The sequence below is a fragment of the Rhea americana genome, unplaced genomic scaffold (genome assembly GCF_003343005.1).
Source record: "Rhea americana isolate MKP2758 unplaced genomic scaffold, rheAme1 scaffold_48, whole genome shotgun sequence".
NCBI classification, from domain to species: Eukaryota; Metazoa; Chordata; class Aves; order Rheiformes; family Rheidae; genus Rhea; species Rhea americana.
The window spans coordinates 413498-441121 of record NW_028186623.1 but is presented as its reverse complement, the minus strand read 5'-3'; the positions used below and the strand labels follow the sequence as shown (position 1 = coordinate 441121).

General features: G+C 45.6%; 1 protein-coding gene across 4 annotated transcripts in view; it reads left to right on the top strand.

Annotated features, from left to right (window-relative positions):
• The window catches only part of ARHGAP32 (Rho GTPase activating protein 32), a 193947-nt gene that overhangs the window by 146338 nt on the left and 19985 nt on the right, over nt 1-27624 (top strand). For 3 of the 4 annotated variants that reach the window (XM_085316757.1, XM_085316756.1, XM_085316755.1), the window contains one exon: nt 12927-13076. In XM_085316757.1, the coding sequence (XP_085172883.1) occupies nt 12927-13076 (150 nt within the window). Of the gene's footprint in view, nt 1-2478; nt 2564-12926; nt 13077-27624 lie in introns of those variants that run through there. The other variant, XM_085316759.1, reaches the window with a different exon arrangement.

Below are 27624 nucleotides of genomic sequence, written 5' to 3'. Positions count from 1 at the left end.
ACCAGAGGAAGAAAAGTCGTGCCTGTGTGCTGTTGTGAACAAGACGTTTAGCCGCGGTGCTGTGTTGTGCAAAGAGCAGTCTTGCTGCTTCCAGGTACAGAAGAGCCATACCCCTAGTTGCTCAGCTTGCATTCCTGCAAGAAAGGCATTTTGTAACATGCATTAGGCTTTTTTTTTTTTTTTAATGCAACGAACTGCAGCTGGGGGAAGAAGTGTACCATCTGGAAGACATGAGGGGAAAATTAAAACTGTGCATCATCATGGGGATGTTTAAATATTATTATAAAAATATGAAGTGTTACAGTGGCTAAGTCAGACTTGTAGAAATTAGTCTCTCTGCCAGTATAAACTCTGTTGTAAGATTCCTTTCAGCATTGTGTGCAGAACGTATACAAATGCTTACCAGTTGATAATGTTTCCTCAAAGCAGATGGATCTCACTTTAAAATGYGTTTTAAGTCATGTAGTGAAGTATCTCCTGCAGCACTGCTGATGGCCTAAACAATAATCTCTGAAGGTAATACACACATTTACAGCTGAGAATAGTAGAGGGAACCCTTCATTATTTGCRATGCAGGTGTTACATTCCTGCTCTGATTAGCAGAAACAGAGTAGTGGGACCTGTAGTCTTAGTCCGAAGGCGCTCTGCGCACCAGCAAACTGTGCAAACTGGGACAGTTTGTCCCCACGTGGTTAATCAGCCTTGTAGGAGTCTGCCTGCCCAAGCCCTGCACACAGTAAAAAGCAAAGGAACAAGCTGATTTACAGACCGTACAACACATTTTCCTGACAGTTCTGAGTAGTGGATATTATTTCTGTTCTGCAGTTCTGTATACTCTTTTCTGCTGTTTTGAATGTTGTATATGCATTTTACATGTGAATTTTTAATAGCGTTGTTTCTGTGGTATTCGTTCCTCATTTATGCTGGGATTTTACTAATTGTTGTCAAACTGACCTGGTGGGGAGAACATTCCTGGAATGGCCAGTTGGTACCAGGAAGAACATTTTGGATTTGAAATTGTAACTATGCATATGTAGAACTGTATTTTAGGAGTTGTGCTTGGCTGCTAAGAGGAAAAGTTATCTGATATTATGATCGTTGTCTAAGCAAAACAATTCCAATGATAAATACCAAATATAGTAAGTAGCTGGAGAAAAAGCACTATTTGGAGATACAACTCAGCAAATAATTTTGAAAAAAAAAATCTCGATGAGAAACTGTGAACACCGAAAGAAATGAGTTTTGTGGGCCTGATGAACAGGATGTCTGCATAAGTAGAAGCAGATTCCTCTTTAATCCTTCTGACCCTGAGGTTGCCCAATTTATCTAGTGATCCTGCGTTTTAGAAGTGTGTGACAGCAGCTCCTGAGACTGATAAACTCCATTGCAGCCTTGGCTGAGCTGGAGGAGCTTGGGGTCAGCGTGGCTGGAGAGCAGTCCTGGCGTTTATTCCTCCCGCGCGCGGTAAACGCGGGTAAACYGTCCCTGCTGCTGGGTGCTAGCCCTGGCGCCGTGGAGAAGGGTGCYGCGTCCGGAGGTAAAGCCGAGGTTCGGTGGGTGCCTCCTGCTCTGCACTGCGGTGTGCTGATGCGGTTGTTGGTGGAGCTGGGCTCTAGTCCAGGTCACTGTGAAATGACCCAYGTCTTTTTGTTTTTAAATAACAAAGCTGGGGAATTTTTAATTTAGATTATTTCAGTGATCTGATCAATGTGGCCACAAGCGGYGCCGGTTACCTCCCTCTCAGAGGTGGGCACAACTCCTTCAGCACTGTAACGGGATTAACAGAGCGTGCGCCCCAGGTGCAAAGTGTCCGTGCTGTCCGGAGGGTGCTGGGCCCAGCCCCGTCCAGCCGGCAGGTTTGGACGCGCTCGGGAGCTCCATGGTTTGGGCCCGCTGAGGAGCTCGTGGCTCGGGCGCTCTCCTTTCCCTGCGGTCGTGCCGAGACGGCCGTGCCGTTCGGCGTGGGGGCGAGGATTTGCAGCGCGAGCGGCGACTGCGGCCTGCACGGCAGCGACGGCGCGGACGTGGCGCTGACCCCCGCGGGCCGCGGGGCCTGCAGGTGCGTTTCGGCTCCGTGGACGGGTCTGACCCGCGCGTGTTTTGCTCTCCCGGAGGTCCTCGGAAGCCGGGACGGCAGAGCTAGCCCGGGGCCAGTCTGCTAACAGGGGGTCGGGGCTGGGTTAAGAGAAACCGGGAGCCGCTGCTGCCCGGGAGCCGCTGCTGCCCGGGTGCCGCTCCGCCTCCCTCCCTCTCCCCCTCCCGCACTCCTCGTCCCCCGAGGCGCCGCGCCGGGAGCCCCCGGGCCGGAGCAGAGGCAGCTCGGGCCCGGCGCCGAGCTGCGGCGGGCGGCGGCACCTGCGGGAGGTGGAGCCCGGCCGGCGGGGCCGGTGCTCCGGGGAGGGGCCTGGCGGCGCCGCGCAGCGAGCCGCGCAGCGCGCACCGCGCAGCGAGCCGTGCACCGCGCCGCCTGCAGCCCCGCGGGCCTCGGGCCGCCGCCGTCGCCCCGGGGCTCGGCCGGACCCTGCGGCGGGAGCGATCCTCGGGCCTGCGGCGAGCGGCCAAGGTGAGAGCGGGCTCGGCTGCCCCCGCGGCGCTCGCGCTTCCCTTACGTAAGGCTTGCAGAGTGTTTTTAGGCTTCTGCRCCCACTTGTTGCTTGGTAACTTGCCGGCTGTTTAATTTGCTGCCTGGGGAGGAAGATTTTTCTCTTCTGGCAGTGTAGCATCAGGGCAGAGGCCGCTCAGCACGTATGCGGGGTGACCCTCTCTCCCCCGGTCAGGCACAGTGGCCCCGTCGGTGCCAGGCGGTGCTGTAGGGTCTCCTGGGCACGGGACACCGTGCCAGGAGCAGGAATCGGTCTCGGAAAGGGGTAACAGGCTCTCTAATGACTTCTGCCGTCGCGCTGCGCTCGCACTTTTAGCCCGACGGGYGTACCTGCTGCTCGGGGCGCTCGTCCGGCACCGTGGCGTGTGGGTGCTGCYGTGGGAGCGGATCCCCCGGGGTCCGTGCCCTTGGGCAGGTTGCTGCCTTTTGTGCCTGGCCAAGGCTGGTGGAGCACGCCTGCCTCTTTTCTCCCCCTGCCCCCGAATAATTGTTTTTCTCCTGTCCCCCTTTCCCTAATCTCTATCTTCAGATTTCTGCTGAGCCTTTCTACTTAATAGGTCCGAAGTCATAAAGTGTTTTATTGTGCATAGACCAGGATTTCGGAGCTGTAGCAAACCAGAGGTGTTTGAGGGAGTCCGTTTCGTGTGCGTGTTAGTTTGTATTGTGTTTTGGCTCCCACCAAAATCACAGGGGAGAAGGAATTTGAGAAATTGGAGCTCCCAGGCCCCCCTCTTGCATGTCCAACTATGCTGCACCCATCCTTTGRGTTGCAGAGATCTGAGGGAGATCTGTGCTTCCTACTCAGGTTTCTACCTAGCTCCAGAAGAGGCAGCTGACGGATAGGAATGCCTAGGATCTGAATTTCAATAGATTTTTGCATATTGCTTTGTCCTTTTGTTTTCCCTCCCTYCCTCCCTCCCTAAGCTGGAACTCCAGCCCGTGGGATGCATTCCTAAGCATTAGTATCACTGGTGCTGTTGCTCAGAAGAAGGGGGCTTCCCGTTTAAAAATGCCAGTCCGTCATCCGCTGGAGCCCCGGGGCAGCGCGTCTGTGCTCTGCAAGGGAAGTTCCCATGGAGGCTAGTTACTGGGATCAGAGTAGGTGCCTTACAAATAGCCATGGTTCGTCTGTTCGTATTTGTTCAGAATACCTCCTAGAAGCTATCGTCCATTTTAAGGACTAAATTCCCTGCAGGCTCTTATTATTTATGACAGAGGAGACAGCAGGCCCTCCTCTTTCCTCCCTTCCCCAGACTTCTTTTGTTTGGGACACCCACAGGCATGATAAAGAGTCTCATTTAAAATCAAAGCTCTGCACTGGTAAGATGAAGGAGAAGAGTAAAACCTGCATAACAATTCCGTATCTGCATTCCTAAGTCTTAAAAAATAGATTTAGCTTGCTGCAAAACCTGAATGTATTGGTCCCAATTTTCATTTTCAGTAAAGCCTTTTTGCACTTTGAGGACTGTGTGAGGTGTGCAAAGATGTAATTTTCAGCTTCTTTGGAGCTGTTGTATTCTGCCAGTGATTGTAATGCAAATGAGGCTCAGGGCTGTTATATTCAATATTGTTCCCACTCTAGGTGAGTGGGAATTTTGCTTCCAAAGCCAGAATCATCTGCAGGCTTAATCGAGGGGCTAATGGTTAAAGTAGATACAGTTGAGAAAGTCAGAGCTGTAAATAGAAAAAGAACAACGGTATCAGTATTGAAACAGAAGGGCACGGTAATTTGGATGTAGCTAGTCGGGATGGTAAACAACTGCCCTCCAGCTAATTAAAATAGAGATGTGAATCTTTTGTGAAGGGATTGGGAGCGTAGCAATACTGTTACTTGTCCTACTGGGAGTACCGCATACTTCAGAAGAGTTTCTAAGATGAGGATCGAATTAATGCCTGTGCCATGTGGTTTAAGAGAAGGGAGGTATTGCGCTTCGACCTCCGCCGCCTCCTTTCTCCAGATGGATTGCTCGTATTCCTTCYTGATGGAATTACGGGGTTCTTTTCTCAGTGTCTTCCCAAGGCCTCTGATAAGAGCAAACACCCTTTCAAATCCATCACGGGGCTCCTTTGTACGGCTGCCAAACTCCTAATTAATCATCTTTTGTTGTGTGCTGGTTTGTGTCGGATCTTTTTTCATCACTTGTCTCCTCCCATCAACAAAGCCGAGCATGCTGTTGCCCTGCAAAACTGGAGTGACTTTACTGCAGTCACTCCGGTTATCCTGGTTTAACTGATGTCAGGATTGGGCTGGACTATGTTTGAATGGGCAGTGGAAGCTCTGAGCTGCCTGTTACTCAGGATCGATTGTGGTTACTGTCAGATTTTTGGAATCTTCTGCAGCATTACCATCTTTATTGGAAGTAGAAATAGTGTGGATGAGGCTCAAGAAGTCACACTGTAACTTCATTTAGACCTGTTTTGAACCCTTTTCRTCGAGGAAGAATCCTGCATGGAATATGACTGGTGTTTTACAGGCAGTAAGAATAAGGGAGAGCAAAGGCAGTTTATGATGAGTCTTCCAGTAAGTATGAGATTGAGAACAGTTGATTCTCTCCTCCTCTGAAGCAATGTGTGCTATAGATGGGGTTTGGTTTAGGTTGTATTAAAGGGAGGTTGAGGTCAGCCATAAGCATACTCTGTCTGCAAGGACAAGTTAACTGCTAAAGTAATGACCTCCAGGAATGTGGTGGTTTCATCACTGCAGACTGTTGAGTTGGATAAACTTCTGGCAGAGTTGGCTGAGGTAGAGTTGAAACTGCATTGGTGTAGAGAGATGACTTAGGTGACATCCTGGCTCTCGACTATCCCTTCTGACATACTTATTTGCAAGTATCTGAAGAGTATTTAATATACAATTGTCTGGTTGGTGCTGGTGCTCTCTGTAATGCTACTGCACCACTTGAGATTCAAGGTAAGAAGCTGCCAACCTTAGGGGTTGTTCTAAAATGGGATGTCTTCTCAAACTGTATGAGCTGTGCAAGTATTAAAGAATGTGAACTGTAATTTCTCTTTAGAGCAAATTTAGTGTTTCACTAAGGCTTCAGCACCTTTTAATTTCAAGGGCTTACATGTATATGAGTTTAGTGTGTGCTTGGGCATGCCCAGTCAAATGACCGTGATAACTGAACACAGGTGAAAGACCAACACTGCCTCCCTGCTGGACAGATCAGATGCTTAGCTGTGCTACTAATACAGTTGCCTGAGTCAGAACTTAATTTTCAAAAGGATCATTAATCCCCAAGGTGAGAGAGATAAGCAAAAGAACTGCATTAATCTCTACTGCAATGTGCAGAGGTTTAGCAAAGCATGCTATGAATGAGAAGGGCAGAAACAAGATATTGCAGGTATCTCTTTGCTTTTTTCCTCCAAGCTCTGCATTTTCTAGTTTTCTCCACTTGTCTCCTACTCCTGCTATTGGCCTTGTAACCTCTTTCATGTCACCCCAGCTGCTGATGCTACTGCCTTGTGCACTGAATACCCTCATCTCTATCACTTTGCTTGCAGCTCCCCCTCTTTTTCCAGTTTTGGCCTCTGATAACTCTTTGTCCTTTGAACTGCAGCCGCATCTATTACTATTTCCTTGCTCCAATCGCAAGCCCTTGAGGATCTTGTGTTACCTCGCCGAAGCCCCTCCCCGCTGCGTTGTCAACAGTCTGTATCAATCAGCACTGTTTTTTTTTTTCAAATACAATCCAAACCTGTTAATAGAATTAATAGACTGACCTTGTCAACCCTGGTACCTCTGAAGTCTCTCACCTTTCTCAGTTAGCCCTCAGCTGTGATTTAGAAGTCCTTCCCATGCACTGTTTCCCTCGGGGTAGGTATGCTCTACTTCAGAGAATTAATTCAGAGATGTCCTATGGTCTGTTTGATCAGAAGGTCAGGTCATTAATTTAATGCTCCCTCCTGGCCTTAGAGTCTATGAAAAGATCAGATGTCTTTTTAGCGTGGAAGATAATACAGATTTCCTGGTACCAAACTTGCCTATCTGTGTAGGTGACTGACTTCTACAGCTAGCCAGCCTTGCAGACAAGAGTCTCATCTCGCTATACATAGTCAGTTTGGCAGCACCGTTATAAATGGAGTGCGTAGGGAGAGTTTGTGTTGTTGTTAATAGCAGTGATCATGGCTCTTCTACATGTTTTCTCATWGAGATAATAGAAGCTTTCTCCAAACAGTTCAAGCTGTAGATGATCCTCATGCATATCATCACAGATATGTATATTCATATCAAATAAATCATGTTGAAAGCAGTCAGTGCTGCTGATCAGATACAACATTTGCTTTTGAGTTTGCTATCTCCTCTCTCTGGTAAAGGACTGATTAGACACAAATGCAGCAGAAGCTRGCAGAGATGGTTGTAAAATCTGGGACTGAAAATGCACCAAGTTAGTTGCCAAGCTGCAGTCGGTCGCTGATGCCAGATGTTCCTGTGCTAACCAAGGTAACAGTCAGTACTCAAACTCCAGCCAAAGGCTGGTGTCAGCAGGCACAAAGAAGAGCTGCTCTAGTTTTGTTGTAGCTTAGAGATACTGCCCAAAGGATGGCTAYAGCACCTTGGGCAGAAGCGGGAATGGGTGCCCCTTCCCTCTTACTAGATATGGTAAATAAGAGCAGCAACATTGCATACCAGTTTTAACGACCTACTTTATCACTGCCGTTACGGTGCGCTCACAAGAGCAGGAAATAATGTGCTTATTCCAGGCTGGGTCTTGTGATAATAGGTTTTTTTTAATCTAATGATACAGAAGTTAATCACTTCTAACATACTTTGTGACTTACTGTAACCCGGACTCCCCCACCCCCTTTTTCTTAAGGACATTCCCACACCTTTTTCCGTCTTTGATTTTGTGACCGGCTMTTGCAGCTTGTTTGTATATTTTAACCTCTGCAGCTGCACATGTTCTTGCTTTGGACCTTAGCACCGCGGTGCCTCCTCGGCGGGGGCCGGCTGTGTTCCGTGGTGGGTAAAGTCTCCGCTAATAGCGGGAGAAAGGAACACGCTGGCCRTGCGCTGAGAACGCGGGTCAGTACACGTGCGCTAAGATTTACTCGCAGACACAAAGTTTGTTAATCCTGTGCTAGAAGAGATGAGCATCAACAGTCCCGCGAGGAGGATTTTGCCTAGGCCTGAGTTCCAACCCCAAATATCGGCGATAGCAACAAGAAATAAGACAGGGGCGCTTCTTGCTTTGGTTTGGGTGGGTTTCCCCTGGTGTGGGTGCAGTGAGTCGCCAGGGCGCGGGCGGTGGGTTGGAGGGGATGTCCTTTGGCGTGGGTCCCCGCTTCGAAGCGTGGTGGTGGGGCCCGGGTGGCCGCGAGCCAGCGCCTGCCTCCTTCGCACGCGTAAAGAAGTGTGCACGGGTTGAGTTCAAATCTGCTGGATGTTTCTTTTTCCTTGRTCGCAAGAGCCATGGGGCTGCTGTTCTTCTCCCTTCTTTTACCTTCGTGACCAACAGCTTGGGCAACTGTTAGAATTAAATACTACGTTTTAGAAATTTAGCTGCCACGAAACTGCTTGGAATCAGCTCGTGGCGGCCACGTTTCTCCAGTAACTAACTGCACAGAGCAGATGCTGAAGTGCCTCTTCAGTCTGCTGCGTTAGGCTCAAYGAGCACTACTTTTAACGAAGTAATCGTCGTTTAATAGTTTTTATCAACGTCGGGGAAATTGAGGCCTTGGTTACATGGCAAAGCTTGGTGGTATGGCAACAGTGGCATAGATTGATCGATAAACCTTCCCCAGGGAGTTACAATGTGTGGCAGTTTCCCAAAAATGCAATAAACTGCTTGGCAGAAGGTTTTTTTTTTTTTTTTTTTTCCTTCCCTCCCTTCCCACTACATGAAGGCTTTGGCCAGCACAGCTATGTCAACTAAGGGTGTGATATTTTTTCACACTCCTAATTGACAGATTCATGCCAGCAAAACTTCTAAAAGTAGTCCAGCCTCAGGTTGTGGGTGTTTTGGGCTTTTTTTGTTGTTTTCTTTTCCCCAGCCAGATGGAGAATTTGCCTTTGCTTGTGCGGGCCAGGATCCTTGGCCAAACCTGCCGTCCGAGGAAGATCGATTCCCGCTCCTTCTAGGAAACCCTCAGTTTCTTAGTAAACGATTTGTTTTGTAGTGATTGAATGTGAGGTTGAGAGTAATATGCATAAATATTAGGGGTTTTGTGTAATCTTGTTTAGCTTTCCTTTTCCCAGTTGTTAATTGAGCACCATCTCTCTGACTGTAGCAATCCTGTAAAATTGGGGGAATTGTCTCCTAGTAATAATACTTTATTGGCTGGATTTATTTCTGTGATGCCTGTCATAGTGTTTTAGAGCAGAAGACATTTATTCTGCAGGATTCTTGGTAGCAACCTTGGCATTAGTGTTTAAACAGAAACTGGGGCTGCTGTAGTAACTTAGTATAAGCACAAATGACACAGAAAATGAAATCTCTTAGGATGCATTGCTGATTTGAGGGTCAAATGATGCCAGAGGACTTGGAAGCAGGATTGAAATATTTCCCTTTATTGCTTTTGGCACAAAAAGGCATACCTGACGGCCTCCTGTRCTCTTGTACATAATCATTATCGAACACCTCCTGGTTTTTTATAACCTGTCAGCAGAGATGGCTGCTTGGGTTTTCTTACTGTTTTGTTTATTCTTCCACCTAGAGGAAGTCTAACTTGGCTTATCAGGGAAYCGTTCTCGCGTATGCATAAATCTCTGAAGCTGATTTAGCCTGCGAATTGCTCGCAGAGAGTAGGCAGGGATTCAGAGGGGACYGGTAAGGGAAAGTGGTGATCCGAGGAACCATGCAGGTGTTTGTGCAGGCTGCTCGGGCATTGCCCCGATGGGGCCGTGGATAGTCAACGCCGTTACAGGACGGGAGTGTGTTTGTAGGAGGCTACTTAAGGATGCAGAAAACAGAGCTATTACTTTAACCTGCACTCTGTGGCTTAAAAGCAGAAGAAGCTTACTCTGATTTGAAAACTCAGCTCTCCTTTCTGGTAATTGAATTAAACATATAAATACAAGAAAGTACATCCTTGCACCACAGAACTGTATCCCTTGGACCTTTTCTTTTTTTTATTGCCTAAGGTGAAACTCAGAACTCACTTGCTGACCTGGTTGCCAGCTGTGGCAGGATTTCTGCTTGGATTGGATGCATTTTCTCCATGTTTAAATCCATTACCTGATGGGTTTGTTTTTCATTAAACTTGTCAGGCAAGGCACTTTGTGAAGAATCATACGCAGTCTCTGTGAAATGATTCAGACAAATACATATGTATTAGTAATTGCTTTATTTGGCAGAGTATTGTAAGAGTGTCTGTCAGCTGTCCTAGAGATACCGAAGGAGCCTAGGGGTGTTAACCCTTTGAAATTCCAGGCAGGTCAGGATTCGGCTGTGCCTCCGTTTATTTTTGAGCAGTGCTGATAGGAGATGATAAATGAGCCCTGTTATTTTACTATTATGATGGATACCATTGAAATCTACCCTGACTTTGCTCAGTGTATCAGCAGTATCTGTTCATTTATTGTATGTAACTAAAAAAAAAAAGCCCCTATGAAACCAAAAGCTTTTTTTTAATTAACTTCCCCCCCCCCCCCAGTCGCAGCTTGTCATGCTCAGTGTGTCTGCATTTTGTTCAGTGGTTTGGTTTTGACTGTTGAGAACGAAGGCGTGGGGTTTGCTGGAGCTTTGGGAAGTGAGGTATTCGGTGCGTTTGCCTGCTGCCGGTCGGCATGGAGCCGTGCTGCTAAGAGCTTGCGCCACAGTAATTTGCATGGCACCTTCTGTCGTTTCTCCTGCCCTGCTTCGGATCAGAGGTGACCCAGCCCGAAGGCAAAATCAGCAGTAAGTGAACCAGGAAGCAATATGCTGTTGCAAGCTTTCTTGGCTCTCGCCAGGAGCAGCTTCAATGTACTCTAGGAAGCAAGACCAGCTAGAAGTGAGAGTCAGTATGAGACCATACTACAGACTGTGTTTAAATAGWTGCTTCCCCATGCACCAAACTTGAACTCCAGTTGAAAAAGGCAGTGAAATAGTTTATTTGTAGTCTCCAATTGTCGTGGYTTCCCAATATCATTTTCCTTACTGATTATTTTCTATGGTTGCTGGACGTGTTTGTGTTAGGGGGGCAGGAAGAGAGTAGTTGAGACGGGCCCGCGGTCTGCTCTGTAACCCCAAGGAGATTCCTGCATCTACACTCAGTGCCGATTGCTTTGCCGGCCGAACAGCAGAGCAGGCGATTCAGATTATCAAMTGCGCCAGCAGAGCGGATTCGCCGTACAACTGAACTGGCCTCGAGGGTAGCTGACAGCAGGCACCGTCCCACAGCCTTCCCTGAGGTTATGCCGGCACTTACTGGAGCTCGCGTCTCAGAGGCCACCACGGCAGAGGCAGAGACGTGCCGCCAGGGCCGGGTGAGGGAAGAGGTCTTCTCCGCTTAGCTTGCACTTAAATCGTCTTAACAACACTGAAACCTCTGTCCTCTAAATAACCAACCTGGGGGAAAAGTAGAAAGAAGTGCGTGTGGATGAGAGGGGTGTTACGTGTTTTCCTCTGGTTTATGTCAAATATCCGCAGTCATACGTGGTGTCAGATAGGGAAAGACTTAAAAATATCAGGCAGATATATGATTTTTTTTTCATTGGTGACACATGGTGATGCCTAAGGAATGCAAAATGAGAAGAAAGAGGGACTTTATCCAAAAGTAGAACTCTACCTTCTTCCTATAAATGGAAATATTTTAAGGGCTTTTGGATTAGGCTTATTATAAATAGAAAGACTACATCAATACCTGGTGAAATAGAGGGATTAAAATAGCATGAAGTATAGCGTGATACAGCCTTGTTCTTGGGACAAGGTTTTTCATGTCGTTTGGCTGAAAAACGTCCTGCCTGCCTGTACGAAGCGTTGCTGCACGGGTCTCTTCTGCCGAGTGCCAAAGCTGCTCGCAGAACTTCCAGGTAGCTCCTACGACCGAGCGGTAGCGACACTGGCGAAACGCGCCGCTGTCCCCAGGGTCCGTCGGTGCTTTGTCCTTTGTTTGGAATAGTGTTGCTCTGCCGGAATTTGATTACAGGACTTGGCGTTTTAATGCCGGTGAAATACACAGTTGTCTTTCCTCTCTGGTAGCTGGGCAGGAGCGCGGGCAGGCTGACTGCTCACATTGCCTTGCAGAGCTTCCTGGAGCTGTAAAAGCCTCCTCACAAAGCAGGTCCTTTTATACCTGGCGATTTGTTCTTTTTAATAGAGCTCTTCTGTTGAAGCTAAATTGCCTTTAAATCATGTATACAATGGCACTTTTGTTGGGGAAGCCAGAGCCCTTTTGTGTCACCCTGCTGCTTTCAGAGGGAGCCTCCTGAAGAAAAGTTGACATTCAAGGGCGGTTTTGCTTCTGATTCAAGCCTCTGGCCGGCCTATCTGCCCCGTTTGCCTGTGATTTATCTGTGGTGCTCCCTCCCCTCCCACAGAAGGGCACTTGCCTGTGCTGGTCCCCATTTGGTTTGAGTATGGATTATGCTCCTTAATGGGACTGGATGGTTTTAACACAGTGACTTTACTAGTGTAACGCAGAGATCAAGCAGCATCATTTAGAGAAACAGGGAAGAAGGTTTGGAGAGAAGACTCCTGACTGACTTTGCCCTCTCTTGGTAGACTGTTCGTAGGTTTTCTGCAAGGGGTAAATTGCATCTCTTCCAATCAGCAGTGCTTTACTACATAAAAGACAGCAGTTATTTCATCTTGCAGTATCTTGAAAAGACTCTGGGAGTTAGTAATGCTCTGGAGTTGACTGTACCGCCACGGCTACGGTGGGGCTCGTTACAGTTGCCGTTGTGTTGAAAGGCCAATCTGTAGCTGCTAGAGCTCGACATCCTCTTAAGTTTTATCAGTTCACTAGAGCTGGTAACAAAACATTTAGTTCTTCTTATAGGCTGTGCACCATGTTTGTCACTATATGAGAGATTAAGATTTTTGTTAGCTTAGCCTTTTTCCTTTTGCCAGAGATGACAGTTTGTAGCTTTGAGGTGCTGCCCATCAGCCAGCGTACTGTGGCAATGCTCTCCATGTACTCCCACCTGAAACTGCTTTGCAGATAAACGGATCTGTGTGTTAAATTCTTCCATTACAGCTGTCTTCTGTTATTTCTGCACTAACCAAAAATTAGAAGAGCCAAGTCTCTGCTCAGTATTGGACCTGGGGAAAACTACTAAGGACTGTAGTAACAGTAAATATTGCTACRGCCCTTACATTTTCTGTAGAATGTGTTATGCTTGGCCTTGCCCAACTGAGCCAAATCTAAAATGAAGCGGTTGCTTTATTTTGTTTTGCAGTGTCAAAAAAACACGGCAAGCTTATCACCTTCCTTCGTACATTCATGAAGTCGCGCCCAACGAAACAGAAGCTAAAGCAGCGGGGGATCCTGAAGGAAAGGGTGTTCGGGTGTGATTTGGGAGAGCATCTTCTCAACTCCGGCCACGATGGTAAGAAACAACCTGTGCTTGAGCTCTTCCTCTTGGGGGATTTTATTTCAGGCTGATGCTGTCTAGTGAGGTGCTTGTTGGTACTAGTAGAGAAATACGTAACAAGAATTGATGGCTGAAAGATAAACTGAGGGTAACCCTAATAAGAAGCAAGCATCGTGTTTTGAAGTCAGCGCACTGAGGATGGACAGAACTACCAAAGATGGGTTCTCAACCTCTTGAAGCCTTCAAGTAAGTAAAAAATATTTTTTGGAATGGAAATAAACTTGRTATGTGATCTGTGTCAATGAAGAAGTAGTAACTGGTATGTTAAGTCTGTACATCTGTGTCTCAGTCACTTAACTTTGTATGATTGTAGTACAGTCTGCAGCATAGGTCCTCCATCTGCCTCACGCTCAGCTTCCCAATGTTTACAGGAATTAACTGGGTATTTTGTTTCATCAGAATATTTTCTCTCAGTCTGTAACACTGATTTTTCTGTTCTGTTTTCTGTTCTCTGTCCCTTTCACCTCCCCATCAGCAATTTGGGGAAGCAGTGGAGAAGGTGTCCATTCCAAGAAAAAAAATGTTATTACTTTTCCTTGGATGAACTTTGTTTCATGTGGAATCAGGGAGGTACCTGCATTGCTGAGTAGCAAACAGAGGACTCARAATTCTTTCACAGTTCACTAGCTGTCAGAGGTCATTCGCACAAATGGCCCATGCTGAGGGTTATTTAGGAAGGCAGCATGGAGCAGTGCTGGGCTGTAGCCAGCTTACCCAGAGTTAAAGCCATCAGAAAATGAGAGATGAGTACAGCATTACTGTCGGGCTATGTCAGTTTGTTGTTCTGTTTTGTATTTTTGCTCTTTGCCTAATGCACCAGATTTTGGGGGTGTTTTGTTGGTAACAGCAGTGTGTACACCCTTGTCTGATATGAAGTAATTTACCACCAGCTGGTGAATAATATGAGCTTGTTCTTACGGAATCAGGACTGTGGCAAGGCTCATAGGTTTGTTAATTGGAACCAGTAGAGATAATTATTGCTGGGGCTTGAAAGGCATCAGAGAGCCAGAAACTGGATAGTTTGGAGACAGAAGCTGAGACTGTAACCCCCATAAGAACAAGATCAGGAATAGGTAATTACACCACCAGGTAGCTATAGAGCTGGTTTTATATTCATTCTGGTGGAGCAGTCTTAGGGGGCAGGAGACATACCTGCAGAGTGAGCTCATTAATGGGAAGGAGGATTCTTTTCCCTTGTCCTGTCCATTTTAGTTGGATGTAATAATTAAAACTCCTCCCTGCTCTGTGTGCTGACTTCTTCCTCTAGCTTTAGGAAGTGAACATTTTACTTAGCAATACAGGACGAATCCTGAGCTGACTAAAATATTCTAACTCTCCTGGTGGCTCCTGTATGACAGTGTCTAGTTAGTAGCTCACTTCTTGTCCTGGTCACTCCCCATCCCATCACATGTATCTGGGTGACTATGACTGAGCTGTATTAACGAGGTCTCTTCATCTAAGGAGTTACCAGTTGCTTTCAACCTTGATTTAATAACTCTTTCCTAACTCCCTGGAGTGCAGCAGATCCAATTTGAATGTTGCTAACAGGGGCATGTCTCCGTTTCGCACAGCAGGATTGTTTTTTTCTGTATGATTCAGCTCTCTGACCTGTATTCCAAGTGATGTAATCCCCGAGATTGGTTTTGTGGAGACGTTCCTGAGTGCCAGTGAATCAAGTTCTGTGCATGCACAGCATTTTAAGATTCCCTCATTCTCTAGTGTTGAGGTTCCTCAGCCTTGGAGCCAACTGTAATGCTGATCTGTTGAAAGAGGATTGAGATGTCACAGGAGAACCTAAGCTGAATTACACACAGAGCAAAGTTAATTGACTGTTCCTTCACCTCATAACCAGAATATAAACAAAGTTTTTTTATAGGAGCACAGAATACTTCAGCTCAAGTCTATGCATGATCTCTTCTGGCAATGCTTTGGGATTACACCCATAAAACATCTCAGTTCAGGAAAAACAAAGAGRATCCAGTTGGATTACGTTCATAGATTATTTAGATCAGTGTTGACTCTGGTGTGCTGCTGCTCAATATGCAAAAGATGCAGCCACACTGAAGGAGAAAATAACACCATGAAACAAGAGCAGTTTCAGTCTTGCAATCTGAACATCTGCAAACTGCCTTTTATATGTTATGTGACAAGAATTGTGCTAGATAGCTGAGGTTAGGTTTTATTGTTTCTGCAATAATTTGATTGTGAATGAGTTAGCTGTCTAAGCAATTCCAYTGAATTAAGTGAGCTGGTTTAATATCACAGAACTGTTGAGGTTGGAAGGTCTCACTGGAGGTCTCTAGTCCAAATCCCCTACTCAAGGCCTTGTCCATGAATTTGAGTATCTCCAAAGATGGAGACTCCACAACCTCTCTGGGCAACCCGTTCCAGTGTCTGATCACCCTCACAGTAAAAAGGTGTTTTCTTCTGTTAAGTTGTATTTCCTGAGGAAGCAAGAATAATTTTGCAAGAACTGGGCTTTTGTTTTTGATACAAAATGGTGAGAGACAGGAACAGACCAAGAGAATAAAAGGAATAAGGGAGGGCAAAAGATGAAGCAAAATTAACATTTATTTTAGTGAACACTGGCTGAAGCAGCTGGCTCAGATTGCTTAGCTAGGAGAAGAGCATGGAATTYGTAGCATGTCTCTATACTCGCTGGGGAGCTTACAAACAGTCAATGTTTTACCTACTGCAGTATGCATGCGCTTTTTCTTCTCCTGCTGTCTTTCTCCAGGCTAAGGAAGTATCACTGGCGTTCTGCTTCAGTTGTGCCTCTTTTAGAAAGAGATGTAAATTGGCATRAGATGTACAGGCGGGAGGTGACACAGAAGTGTGACCTGTCTTACTGCTATGGAACAAGAGTCCAGGTGATACTGTCCTGCAAAGCTCCGTATGCATGCTTCACTTCCAGTACACGCTGCTTTCCAGTCCAGCAAAGCATTTATCTTCGTTTACCTCACATATTGAGATGAGTGAAGATGCTTCTGCTGATAGTCTTACACCGAGGCAGAGTGTTCTCTTTTCTGAAGGATTCTTCTTGGCTTGGCATGACAGAACTTGCATCTGCTAACCTTCAGGGCATAGCAGGTCTGTTTACTTGAGTTCCTCCTTAGGGGAGGGTGTCTAGGTATGATAGGATGAGTGGAGCAAACAGTCTTGTTGCTACTGCCTCTTCATTTTTGATGAGGATGCAGTTTGTCATTTTTTTAATTGTCATGTTTGAACCTGAGATGTAAGACTGTAAACAAGCCGCATGGAGGGAGGGAGGTCTAGATTTTAACAAATGTTTACAGTAACAGCAGTAGGGATGAGTACTGCACCTTAAATTTTTATGTGTGACTGTGATGATTCATGCTGGGGATTGCAATGATTATTGGGCTGACAACTGTGGCAGCTAGTGTCTGGGGTGGGGGTGGGGGTTGTTCTTTCTTTCTGGTTTCTAATAAACGAATGCCTTGAGCCCTCAAAACAGTGATGGGGCCCTTTCGTAGAAGGAGTTATACCTTCCTGAGCTGTGAAACAGTCCTTCCCCAAAGGYCCCTGTAGACAAGAGAGCAGAATGAGAGGAAGGAAGCATCAGTGCAGTGTTTTTTAAAGATGAGGATCTGTCTCACGGGAAGATGTGAGGATAATATTTTCAAAATTATGTGTTTTCTAAGCTACTTTTGAAAATGGACATTAGGAACCACAATACATTATGCTGAAAGGTGACAGGATTTAGGTCCTAATTATTTTACCAAGAGTCAACCAGGAAGGCTGTGCAAGATCTGAGATTAGGGCTCCATCCRTCATCTTGACAGGTTGGGGTGTGATTATTCAGGACAGTCTGGAAATGGCCGGTGCAGCTCAGGTACTAGTAGCTGTGTAAACGGAGTTCAGAACCGAGCTCTCCAGCCTGAGCCCACTCTTCTGGTTGCTGGAGCTTAGGCAACCTTGGCCTTTTCTGAGTCGGGGAGTTAAGCAATTTGTCTGAGGTTATACAGAGAGTGGACAAAGGATTCAGAGCTGGAATCCAGCCCTGACTGCTGCACCAGGCCGTCAGACACTGGCATGTTGCTTCCAAAGAAAGTAACAGCAGTCTGTCCTTCGTGTTTCTCTTTCATGTCACCTGCAAATAGTGAATTCTGGGCCAGCACTTGCAGGAGTAAAATCAATTTTGAGATGATGGCTTTCTGAGTTATTTTTACTCTAAATCTAGTAAAGGCTGTGATGATATTGCCTTTGAGTATGTTGGTTTATACAGTGCTCGTCCAGTCAGCCRCAGTCACGCAGTGGAGCCGATGGAGCCTGCCCTAAGAGGCCTGTCTCCATTTAATTTTGGTGTGTTATTCATTTGTTGGCTCCTTCTAGGTTTTGAATACTTTCCCTGCCAATGAAGCGTCATTTGGAAGCAGACCAAGCTTGGTAGGGAGTAGCTGTTTCTTCATCGCCTTGAGAGATGTTCTCGGTTGGTTCAGCCTTGCTGACACCTGCCATGCCAGTGTGCTTTAAGGAGCTGCAAGATGCAGCAAATTCAGGGTAATTCCTGAGTAGTGAAAAGCCTTCGTTCCCTTTGTAGGTAGAGATGGATAAGCTTTTTTTCCTCTAAATTCTTCTCTAAAAGGAAACCAATTTGAACTTAAATTTAGCTTGRCCCCAATTAGAGAGAAGGTTGTGTTTGCTTAGTGTGGGAGTTGGTAAATGCTGCACTGCTGCCTCTGTACCACATCCTCATTTGTACCTCAGAGTACTTCAGAATGGAGCTCTCCACAGCTTGCGAGTTAGTGCCAGTCGCAGGAATCTGCAGTGATGTGGTTAGTATAAACTTTGCGCGYGGATGCGCAGAGAGGCCGGCCGATTAGACAACTGGGTTAGCTCTTGRCTGTGACTGAAAGAGCATGTGACCAAGGTTATGACATTTAACTCTTGTTTTTCCTCACTTTTCCCTGTTTTGAAATGTATGGGTAGGAAGTTTATGTGTAAATGGATGATAAAAATCAAGTCCAACCATCTCTTTTTACATGACTGTATTGTRGAGTAGCTGCAGTCCGAAAGCAGAGCGGTTCACTGGAATCTTCTGTTCATCGTTCTCTCTYTGGTGCTGCAACCTCTCGCGTGGACTAATGGTGATGGGAAATTTGGGTTGAGGCTCCCAAGGTACAACCGATACATCCACCGTCCTGTGCCGGTGCTCTGCCAGCCTCGTACGTCCGTTCAAGTGATGGATGCAMGGGACTGAGGGGGGCTGGGTTCAGCTGCCCAGCTCCTCCGCTCCCCAGCGGACGGGATGGGAGTGGGTGAGCGCGCCGCTCCGCTGGGTCTGGCACAGGGTCGGCGAGCCAGAGAAAAGCCACGTTGTTCTTCTGGGAGCAGGAGAGGTGTGAGCGGCACAAGAGGGGCTACTTCACAACGTCCTTTATGYACAGAGGCACAAAGGCTGCTGGGGAAAATGTGCTGGAATTGTCTGGCCTACAGGGGAACGARGTAGAAAATACTGGTAGTTCTTCTATGCTGAAGCTATTCTTGTTGCATTTAAGACACCTGGATAAATGATCATCTCTCTCGTGGTGATTAGAGGGGAGTACATGCTAACCCTAGCATACTCTAAAATAGAGCGATCAGGTGCTTCGTCTCATGATGTAATCTGTGCAGTGAAATCAGCTGTATTCAGAGTGGATTTWGTGGACTAAAAGCAACTGGCTTTGTTGTTGTTGTTGTTGTTTTTAAACCTCTTTATGCCTTTGTTGTGATCAACTTCCATAACTGGAGAAATGGATTTAGAAATGGCACTAGGCTTTAATCCAGAAGTTTCCCCTATCTCAAAGGCTTGACAGCTCCTTTTCAAATCTGTGAGAATGCCTTTGGAAGACACCAGCAATGTGCAATCAGCAGGAAGAGGAATTGGCTTTTGGTTGAAAAATCAAATGCTTGGAAAGACAAAACTTCCTAACACACCTGATTCTCCCTCTCTGCCCTTCCTCTTCATCCCCAGCTCCCCGAATTCATTGCCAGGTATTTTGGACAAGTTGGGTAAGATTAAAGAAAAAGTCCAAGGAAGGCAGAGTTTCTTCAGAACTGCCTAGGAGATCAAATTACAGCAGATACATGATCTTGCAGCAGGACCCCGCAACAGTCATTCACAAGGGATGGTTTTGTTCTCTCATGCTGTTAATTGTGCTCTTCAGATAAGCTTCTTAAAAGCACCTTGGGAATCCAGGTGACACCACAGCATGTTCTGGGCTCTCTGGAGTTATCTTTCCCTTCCAGTGATCCCCTGGCTAGGTGATTTTGGTTGCTTTTGATGATAACTTACTACAGATTTGAGTATAAGAAGAATATTGTTACCAGAACAGAGTAGCACAAGGAATGAGATCTTGGGCAACRTCTTGGCAGGGAGCTATCTGTAAAAATCTGGTTCCCCTTAGCTCAAGGATAAGCTTTGTAATCTATATGTCGTCTCTTTCGTTCCCAAATTTGAGGAGTCCCTTTTATTAGCTAATTATTTTAATATCTAAATGGCTGTCTTTGGATCTTTGCCATCTTTGAAGACAGCCCTGATTTGGAATTCAGGAAAACTATTACTTTTTTTTATTTCAGTTTTTCTTGATGTTTCAGCTCTTAGAGGGTGAATTAGCACAGTTTCCACTCCTCCTCCTCCTCCTCGTCTGAGAATGAAGTTGCAAAGAAGTAAAGCAAACTTCACTGAGAAGTTAGTAGAAAACTATAAATGTTTATAAATAATTGTTACTTTTTTCCTTCCTCTCTTTAAATTCCTTCTTTCTTTTAAATGTAAACACTGACAGCCCCAGAAATCCAAGAACTTCCAATTCATGCGAGTTGTGATGGCCATGGTGGACTCCCCACTCAGGCTGTCTTTAATAGCCAGCTATGTTGATCCAAGATTTTTGCTTCGGAGAAATTTTTTACATTTACAGACCTTCTGTCAGAAATAGATCCTCAAACTTGACCTGGGCCCACTGTAATTCAAATAACAAATAATCATCACATTGAAGTGTAGTAATCCTGGAGTTTAGTTCCCAAAGTATTTGTGGAACTGTTACGACTTGAATGCTGGCAACACATCAGTAGATTTGTTTAAGCAATAACTTCTTGTTCTTATACAAAGGTTTATTGAATTGCTACACAGCAAAGGTAGATGGTGTGTGTGTTAAGGATTTCACTTGGATCAGAACTATGAAATTGGCCACGGCCATTACAACGGCTGAGATGAAGGCGGGCTGTGGATGAGGCTAAAGCTCTGTGTTAGATACTTAGGACCTTTGGGCGTTGTCATACTTTAATAGGTATTTTCTGTGTATCCTAGCTGAAAAGTTTGAATGTGAACTGAAAAGTTTCAAACCTCCAAATAGGTTCAAATCTGGTATCCTGTTTTTAGTTTTGTCTCTCTCTTAAGGCACGTATATACCGAAAGGAGCTGACGAGTACGAGGTATTTCTGAAACGATCTGTTTCCGTTTCCCTTTTCTGTTAAGATGCTTCTTGTGGGACTTTGGGTAAGTCCCTTGCAGTGGGATTCATCTTCTTTAATCTTTAATAGTTAGTTGTGTAAGTCTAAAGTCAGTTAACTTCGCTCCGTAGTCCATTAAACGAGACTGGTGTGTCTGAAGGGTGATTCACCCTGTCTCCCCTAAATTGGATGTAAAAACCAGCGGATCCTAACTTCCCCATTGGCACAGCAGGAAAAATAGTGCATGCTTACTTATCCCATAAATTTTGTTTTATTTCCCCAGATATTTGGGGAAAGAGAACTGCAAATAAAACATAAAACAAGTGCAGGATTTTTATACAGGGCTACAGCTTGCAAATCACAGGTTTATTTTGTATTTCCTGATAACCCTATTTAATGCAGATATTGATGATCTAGGAAGTCATCTTGTTCTGCCTCCTTTAAGAGTGTTTTTCTCTGTGGTATGGTCCTGTTGAGAAATACAGAACTAATTTGTAGTAAACGGCACTTACTGTAAAAGGGCACTGGAACATTTTGTTTACTTAATGTGAAGTTGTAACTGGACTCGGTTATAACCGAGTTCTCAAAGCAGCAGTTTTATAGCTAGGGAGGATATGGTTTAACATCAGTACATTTTTTTCCACTACCTGAAACTTTTTAAGTTCATTATATGCTTCATGCCAGAGAGATATATTTCTCTTTTCTTCTCCTCCTGAGGTGATTTGTTTTGTGCTTGAAAAATCATTAGTAAAAGTAAGGATCTGACACATACTGGTGATTCACCTTGCGCATTCCAGCCATTCTTAATCACATCTGTTTCTTAGGATTCCTTATCATTTCTTGCTGGTTTTACTGTAAGCAGTGAAGAAATACTGTCCTATCTCAACACTTTTACTTTGTTGAGCAATTTACAATTTATTACGATTTACATGTTGCAGCCAGTTTGCTGGGAGCTGGGCAGTCTTGAGCTCAAACCCCATCTCTCATGCACCTTTTGTGGCCTCAAGGAACTGGCTTGACACCTCTGCATCCATCTCCACATTTGTAAATTTGGATTAATAGTCCGTATCTGCCTCCAAGGTGGTATGAGGGTGTATTTCTAACRTTGGCAGAGTTCTTGGAGGGTTAAGAACATAATATAAAACATTGGCTAGTAGTTATTCAAGTATTAATACAGGTTGGCATGCTAGATCCGAGTAGCCTTGTAAATAGTTGTCCTTATGAAAACTGTAAATCTGTGTGCATCTCCTACATTTATTTTGTTCCTTAGCTGTGTTTGCGTAATTTCACAAACCTAAGTATGCCAGACGTTTGGAAACTAAAAGGTGCTTTAATTCACTCGCGAACTTCTGTAAATCATGAAGTCTGTGGGATTTGGGTGCCTTTAACATCAAAGATGAACCCGGCAACAGTTTAAACACGAAACAGCAATGTCTAGAGCTGACGCGAAGTTCGGATGACTAGAGAATATTCTGCCTTCTGCAGATGAGTTCACTGGTACGCAAACTCGTGGAAAACGTGAGTCAATGCTTGAAAAGGCCAACAGTTTTGAGCTGTTTGGGGCAAATTTCCAAACTTAACAGGCACTTTTATTGCTTCACCATCTGCCCTCTGGATTGCTGGAACCCGAGATTATTGGGTATGGGTTAGCATTACAAAGAGGTACGTGGCGTCCCAGGGGAGAATTACTTGTCTGGGGGGAAGCAGTTGCAGAACGGGAGAACTGAGAAGGCAACACAAGCTCTTCCAGTAAAGAAAGAGAGATTTCTCTCTCCCCTCCTTTTTACGCTGTCTACAGCTGGGAGAAGAGAAATTCCTTATGCCTGAGTGACCCGGAAAACGGCAGAGAGTTGATCATTAATTTGCGTTTCGAAACACTGCAGCTGTAGGAAGAGCAAACATGAGAAGAAACGTTGCAGGCTGCACAGGAATTGCTTGCGCTCTTGCCCCTGACCCCACTCTTAATGTGGGTATTTTTTTTCTCCCCTCTCATTTTATTGTAGTGAATTTAATGCTCTGAACAGATAACACCGATATACACTCTACACGTGGAGGGAATTACTAGTATATTTTTTTCCAGTCATGGATATATTTATTTGTTTTTCCTTAAAAGCGAAAAAGCAGACTCCAGAGAGTGAGGTGGATACAGTATCGCAGATGGACGCCCTGTGAAGGCTGCAATCTTTGAACTGCAGTAAAAATGAGCACGGTACACACAGCGCTCGCACGCCTCGAGTTCTCTAGCGTCTTAGGATAGACGTACCAGCAGCATCGAGAATGTCGCTGATGTTACGGAGGCTCAAAACACGTGGTTAACTACCTTTCTAGCTTGATGCAATGCAGTGGGATTTATGTTTCTGAAACGTGGACCCTGCCCTTTGGTTTTACCCCGTTTCTGGCTAAGCTACCGTAAATAGAAAACACACTCCAGTCTTGAAAAGCAGAGTCCAGCGCCGGAGGCGGATTCCATAAATGGGCACCGCATGGTATCTGTGTTTGTAGTTGACTCATGTTTTATGACCTCCTTTCCCATTATCTTGAATTTTACAGTACAAAAGTCACACTTTGAAATAAAAATGTTGCATGGTGCCAGGAAATAGTGCAGCTAGATTGGACTTCAGCTCCTCAACAACATAAGTAATTTTAATGTGGGTCACTTCTTGAAAACTGGGAAGAGAGCATCTTGAAGGAAGGTCAGYTTTGCTTGGTGTTGTATATCTCTCTTACTCGCGGTGGTTCAAACTTTAGGACATAGATTTAGGAGTGAACCTGAGGCAAGAGTTTTCTTAAGTCATTTTTTTCTGAATATGCAGGGACAGTGGGGGCTGTGTGCTTATAAAATGTCATGTGCAGGCTACTTCCTGTGTGGCGCAGAGGGTGCCCCTTACAGGATGGGGCAATAAAAAGGAAGTCATTAACCTCTTAGTCTTGTGCTGATTTACAAGAACTTCTTGTCTGTCTTGTGCTGTAAGGTGGAGGGAGGAGCCTCAGAGATCGGTAGTTTGAAGTAAGGGRGGCCCAACCCAACCAGCTGAGAAGCAAAGATGAATTAAAAAGAAAAAAAAGCTGTGGTAATGTGAGATTTGGGCTTGTGTTTTCTAATTTCAAGGTTTGTAGAAAAATCTATAGTGTAAAATATTAATACAGTTTTTTATGGTTTTTAGCAAAAAAAAATGTACATTTCTTTGCAAAACTGAGCTAAAAGTAGGAGGCAGAATGACTGGGTTTGAAGAACAGCAGCATCGCTTCTGGTGAAGATACTCGTCGTTCAGTTCTTACATAATCAYTTGTTAATACAGAGCAGGAGATGGGATTTATTTGGCCAACTTTAGATGTCTAAAACTTGGTTGTCGAAGCCTCAGCTAGCCAGGGAGCACCTCCGCGGGGCAGATCGTACCGTTTCGCTGGCGTGTTGTCAGGGCACCTTGTGCTCTGCACGCGCCCGTCTGCCCTCGCTCCGTATCAAGGCAGCCTGGGCAAATCGGAGTGAGCTGCCTCTTCTCGTGGCTTACTGTTTGGATTTGTACTCCTGTGGCTCAAAACATATAAACAGATCCACTAACCTCTGTTAAGTTAGAGTGCTTCACGCAGGGGGTTGCTGGATGTTTTTTTTTTTTTTTCCATATTCCTCCTAAGTGGCGTTAGACCAGCCCAGGTTGCTACCTTGGCTTAGGTGGTTCAGGGTAGCGCACAGGGCACTTTATTTCACATTCCTTGTTCCTGTTGGGCTGGTGCTTTAGCTTTCTGCGTTTGTTTGCTATGTTTGGAATTCAGCTGAGCAGCTGCATTTCAATGTGATATGGCCCATTAACCAGCCAAAAGGCCTGGCTTGCCTGGCGGGTCACCTTACTGCTGTAATACTGTGGAAACGAACCGCTGGAGGGGAGCTTGATGGGAGGCCTCATTCCCCAGGCTGAACAAATAATTCTGATTCCAATAATGTGCTAAAAAAATAAAAACAAAAATCTTCCCCGAACCCAGGGTGGGAATGTTACAGAAGATTAAAAAGGGGGAAAAAAAATAAAGGCACGGTTATAGGAGAGGAAAAGTGCCTGATTTAAAGATGAGTCTAAATGTTATTAAGAATGAAAACCATAAAACTTCTGCTTCCCATTAATGGGAAAGAATTAACCAGTTCATTCAGTGAGCTAAAGTCTACAGATGAGCCCTAGGAGATGCAATAAACCTTTCAACCTARCTGAGAGATGCTCAGGAATGAACTGAAGAAACTCATTTTGCTACGACGGTGATCAGAGATGCGAGTTTTCCTTGGTAGTGCMACCACATTTCCAGCTTTTGCACTTTGATTCCCACAGCTACCGGTTATTAGATGCAGAGAAGGTAGAGAACGAGGGATGGAAGAAGGTGACTGATTTTGGAACAGAAGATGTGCACAGCGCTCAGATCTCATTGAGAGGGAGGTGATTAAACGTAGCAACTGTCAGTGGATTTTAGCAGCCTGCAGCTGACTCAGCAACTTCACTGCAGAGAGATTATCTGGAGCCAGTGGTTCGRTACGAGATTGTTCAGAAAAAGAATAAAAGCAGCTCGTATTAATTACGTTATTTGCCTGGGAACATGGAACTGGAAAGGGCTGCGTATAGGGTTAGTTATACACGGAGCCACCACTTCTGGGCAAAGGAAGCTTCCTGAGCAGGGGATCGCGRGGGTGGAAGAGTGTTCTGCGCAGGTGTCGCTGTATCCTCGTCCTCTTCTCGTGTCTCTTCCGAAGCAGCCTGCTCACGGCCGCTGTCAGCAACAGGAGTCTGATCTAGATGCATCTTTGGTCTGAGCCTTTCTGGCTGTTATTTCAAACCGCATAGGTCACCAGGTCTGGTCCTTTCCATTGCAGCAAACCGTAATAACTGACTAATATTAATAGGACTTCTGGTGTAAATGGTGAAGTATACGAGAAGAAATCGCTAGCAGTTTCCCTCTGTGATGCAGCAACCTGGGAATCTAGAGGCGACAGAAAAGATACCTTTCTGTTTCAAATCTGGTAACTGGTTTGGATCCAGAAGGTAGGTAACTGGTAACTGGTTTTGGATCCAGTGTTCAGAGCCTGAACACTGAGAAGTTCCCTATAGGGCAGGAGACAGGTAATAGACATAGGTTCCTCAAAAAGTCACGAGATGATGTCTTGGCACACCTCACATGAGCAAAATTCAGTTTTAGTCTGTATTGTCATCCTCCCATTTCATTTAGATGGTAATAGATACTGCTCCTACACACACACACACACACACACACACGTACATGTACACATGCACGGGCACCTATATGGGTGGAGGGTTTGGGATTCAAAGAGAAGAGGGGAATTAAATGCGCATGTAATCACTAAGTTTCATGTTTGTTCAAAAATCGGAAAAACCAAATGATCCTTCCAGGCCACAAGTATGATTGTGGCTCTTCTTGCAACTTAGTCACTTCTCCAGCCATGCAGAATTCCTCCAAAACATCTGTACTGCTGGAATAATGTATTTAGCTTAAAGAGGAGATATCCTGGTAAGCAGATTAGAAAACAAAACATGTAGAATAAGCGTGCTAGAGTTGTTTCAGTGCATGTTAATTCTTTGAGCTATGCCTGGGATYGTCAATGGCAAATAAGCCAGTTTGGGAAGCGTGCCGTTGTTGCTACATCYCATCCCTTCTCCCTTGACCTGATTCACATTTGCACAACAGGTTGCTCTTCAGATGAACGTGACATAAATGTGACTGTTCTTACCACGCTGTTTGTTTGCACAGCCAGATAAACCCCAGACGCGTAACGCCTTGCAAAGGCGCGGAGTTTGTTCCCTGCGGCATGGTCCCTCCGTTAGGAAGCGGAGGCAGGTGTCTAGCTGCATCCATGGTACGCAGAGAAAGAGGAGAGTTGGCTCTGTAGGCTGCCACCGTCCTCAGATGCCRTCAGCCTCCCCTAGAGGAGCACGGTAAGAACTAGGCAGGCAGGGAATGAGCTGTTACTTGTTTGCTTTCTTTCAATGGGTGCTACTGATTTCAGCGTGTCAGCGTTAAAACCTTGCCGTTTGTCTTCGCTGCGATAGATGGTGCCGTTCGCCCCTCTCCAGGCTCTGTTTGCCCAGCAGTCTGCACCTTGCTACGGAAAACAGCGTGAGAGACCGTAAATGCTAGTAGCACGCGACTGGTGTCTAGCTGACTACGTTTTGACCCTCCCTCGGTTTCTTGGGGCATCCTGTATCTCAGGACCAAGGCCTAATCTAATACTGCTGGACCTACGTGATCGATATGCCACACGCATTTACAGGTTTGGTTCTGTGCAGTTCTCTAGTGCAGAGCAGATGCGCCCTTAACCCAAGATGCATCCGCTGATTCCCAAGGAGCYATTTAAAATGAGTCTTTTCTCTAGCTCTCGCTAGTGTATTTGACTGTTTGCTGTAAGGCAGGCGGGGAGGGGCGGAAGCAAAGCAGTGAAGTTCCTGGGGAAGGGAAAGCGTAGAGCATCTCAGCTCAGGGGCGCTTAGAGGGGCAGACTGGCAGATGGCATTTGCTGCTTGATAGAAGAGGATTTGCCACATGACCTATTCAGCATCAATGTTGCGTGGCAAAGGGATAAGATCTGGCATCTAATGTAGTAATAAATCTAGATTATCATAGGAGCTGTGGCAAAAAGGTGGTTTCCAGAGGAATCCACAAAGATGTGAGCATTTCCATGGAGATTTGGTGATGCACAGAAGAGCTCAATCCTGATCTTCTCTCTGCATTCACAGCAGTTTTATCTCCCTCTTACAAATAAAGTGATTTGCTCCTCCTTAGACCTGTGAGGATGGACAGATAGCTCAGGCGGTGGATGTGCCATGAGCCTGAAAAGTCAACTGTAAGGAATTAGTTGGTGAAGTGGCTTGAATATTAACTTGACACCTAATTATATTCTCTGGGCTTATTTTTTTCCTTTCTGTCATACCCGGGTCTTCCTGCAGTTTCTGAGAGTGTGGTATGTTGTGTAGCTATCTAAATCCAGTCATGCTCTAATAGACACTGGGGATCAAATTAGCAGTTACAAAAACTCAGCTGACCCTGGGGCAGAAAGTAGCAT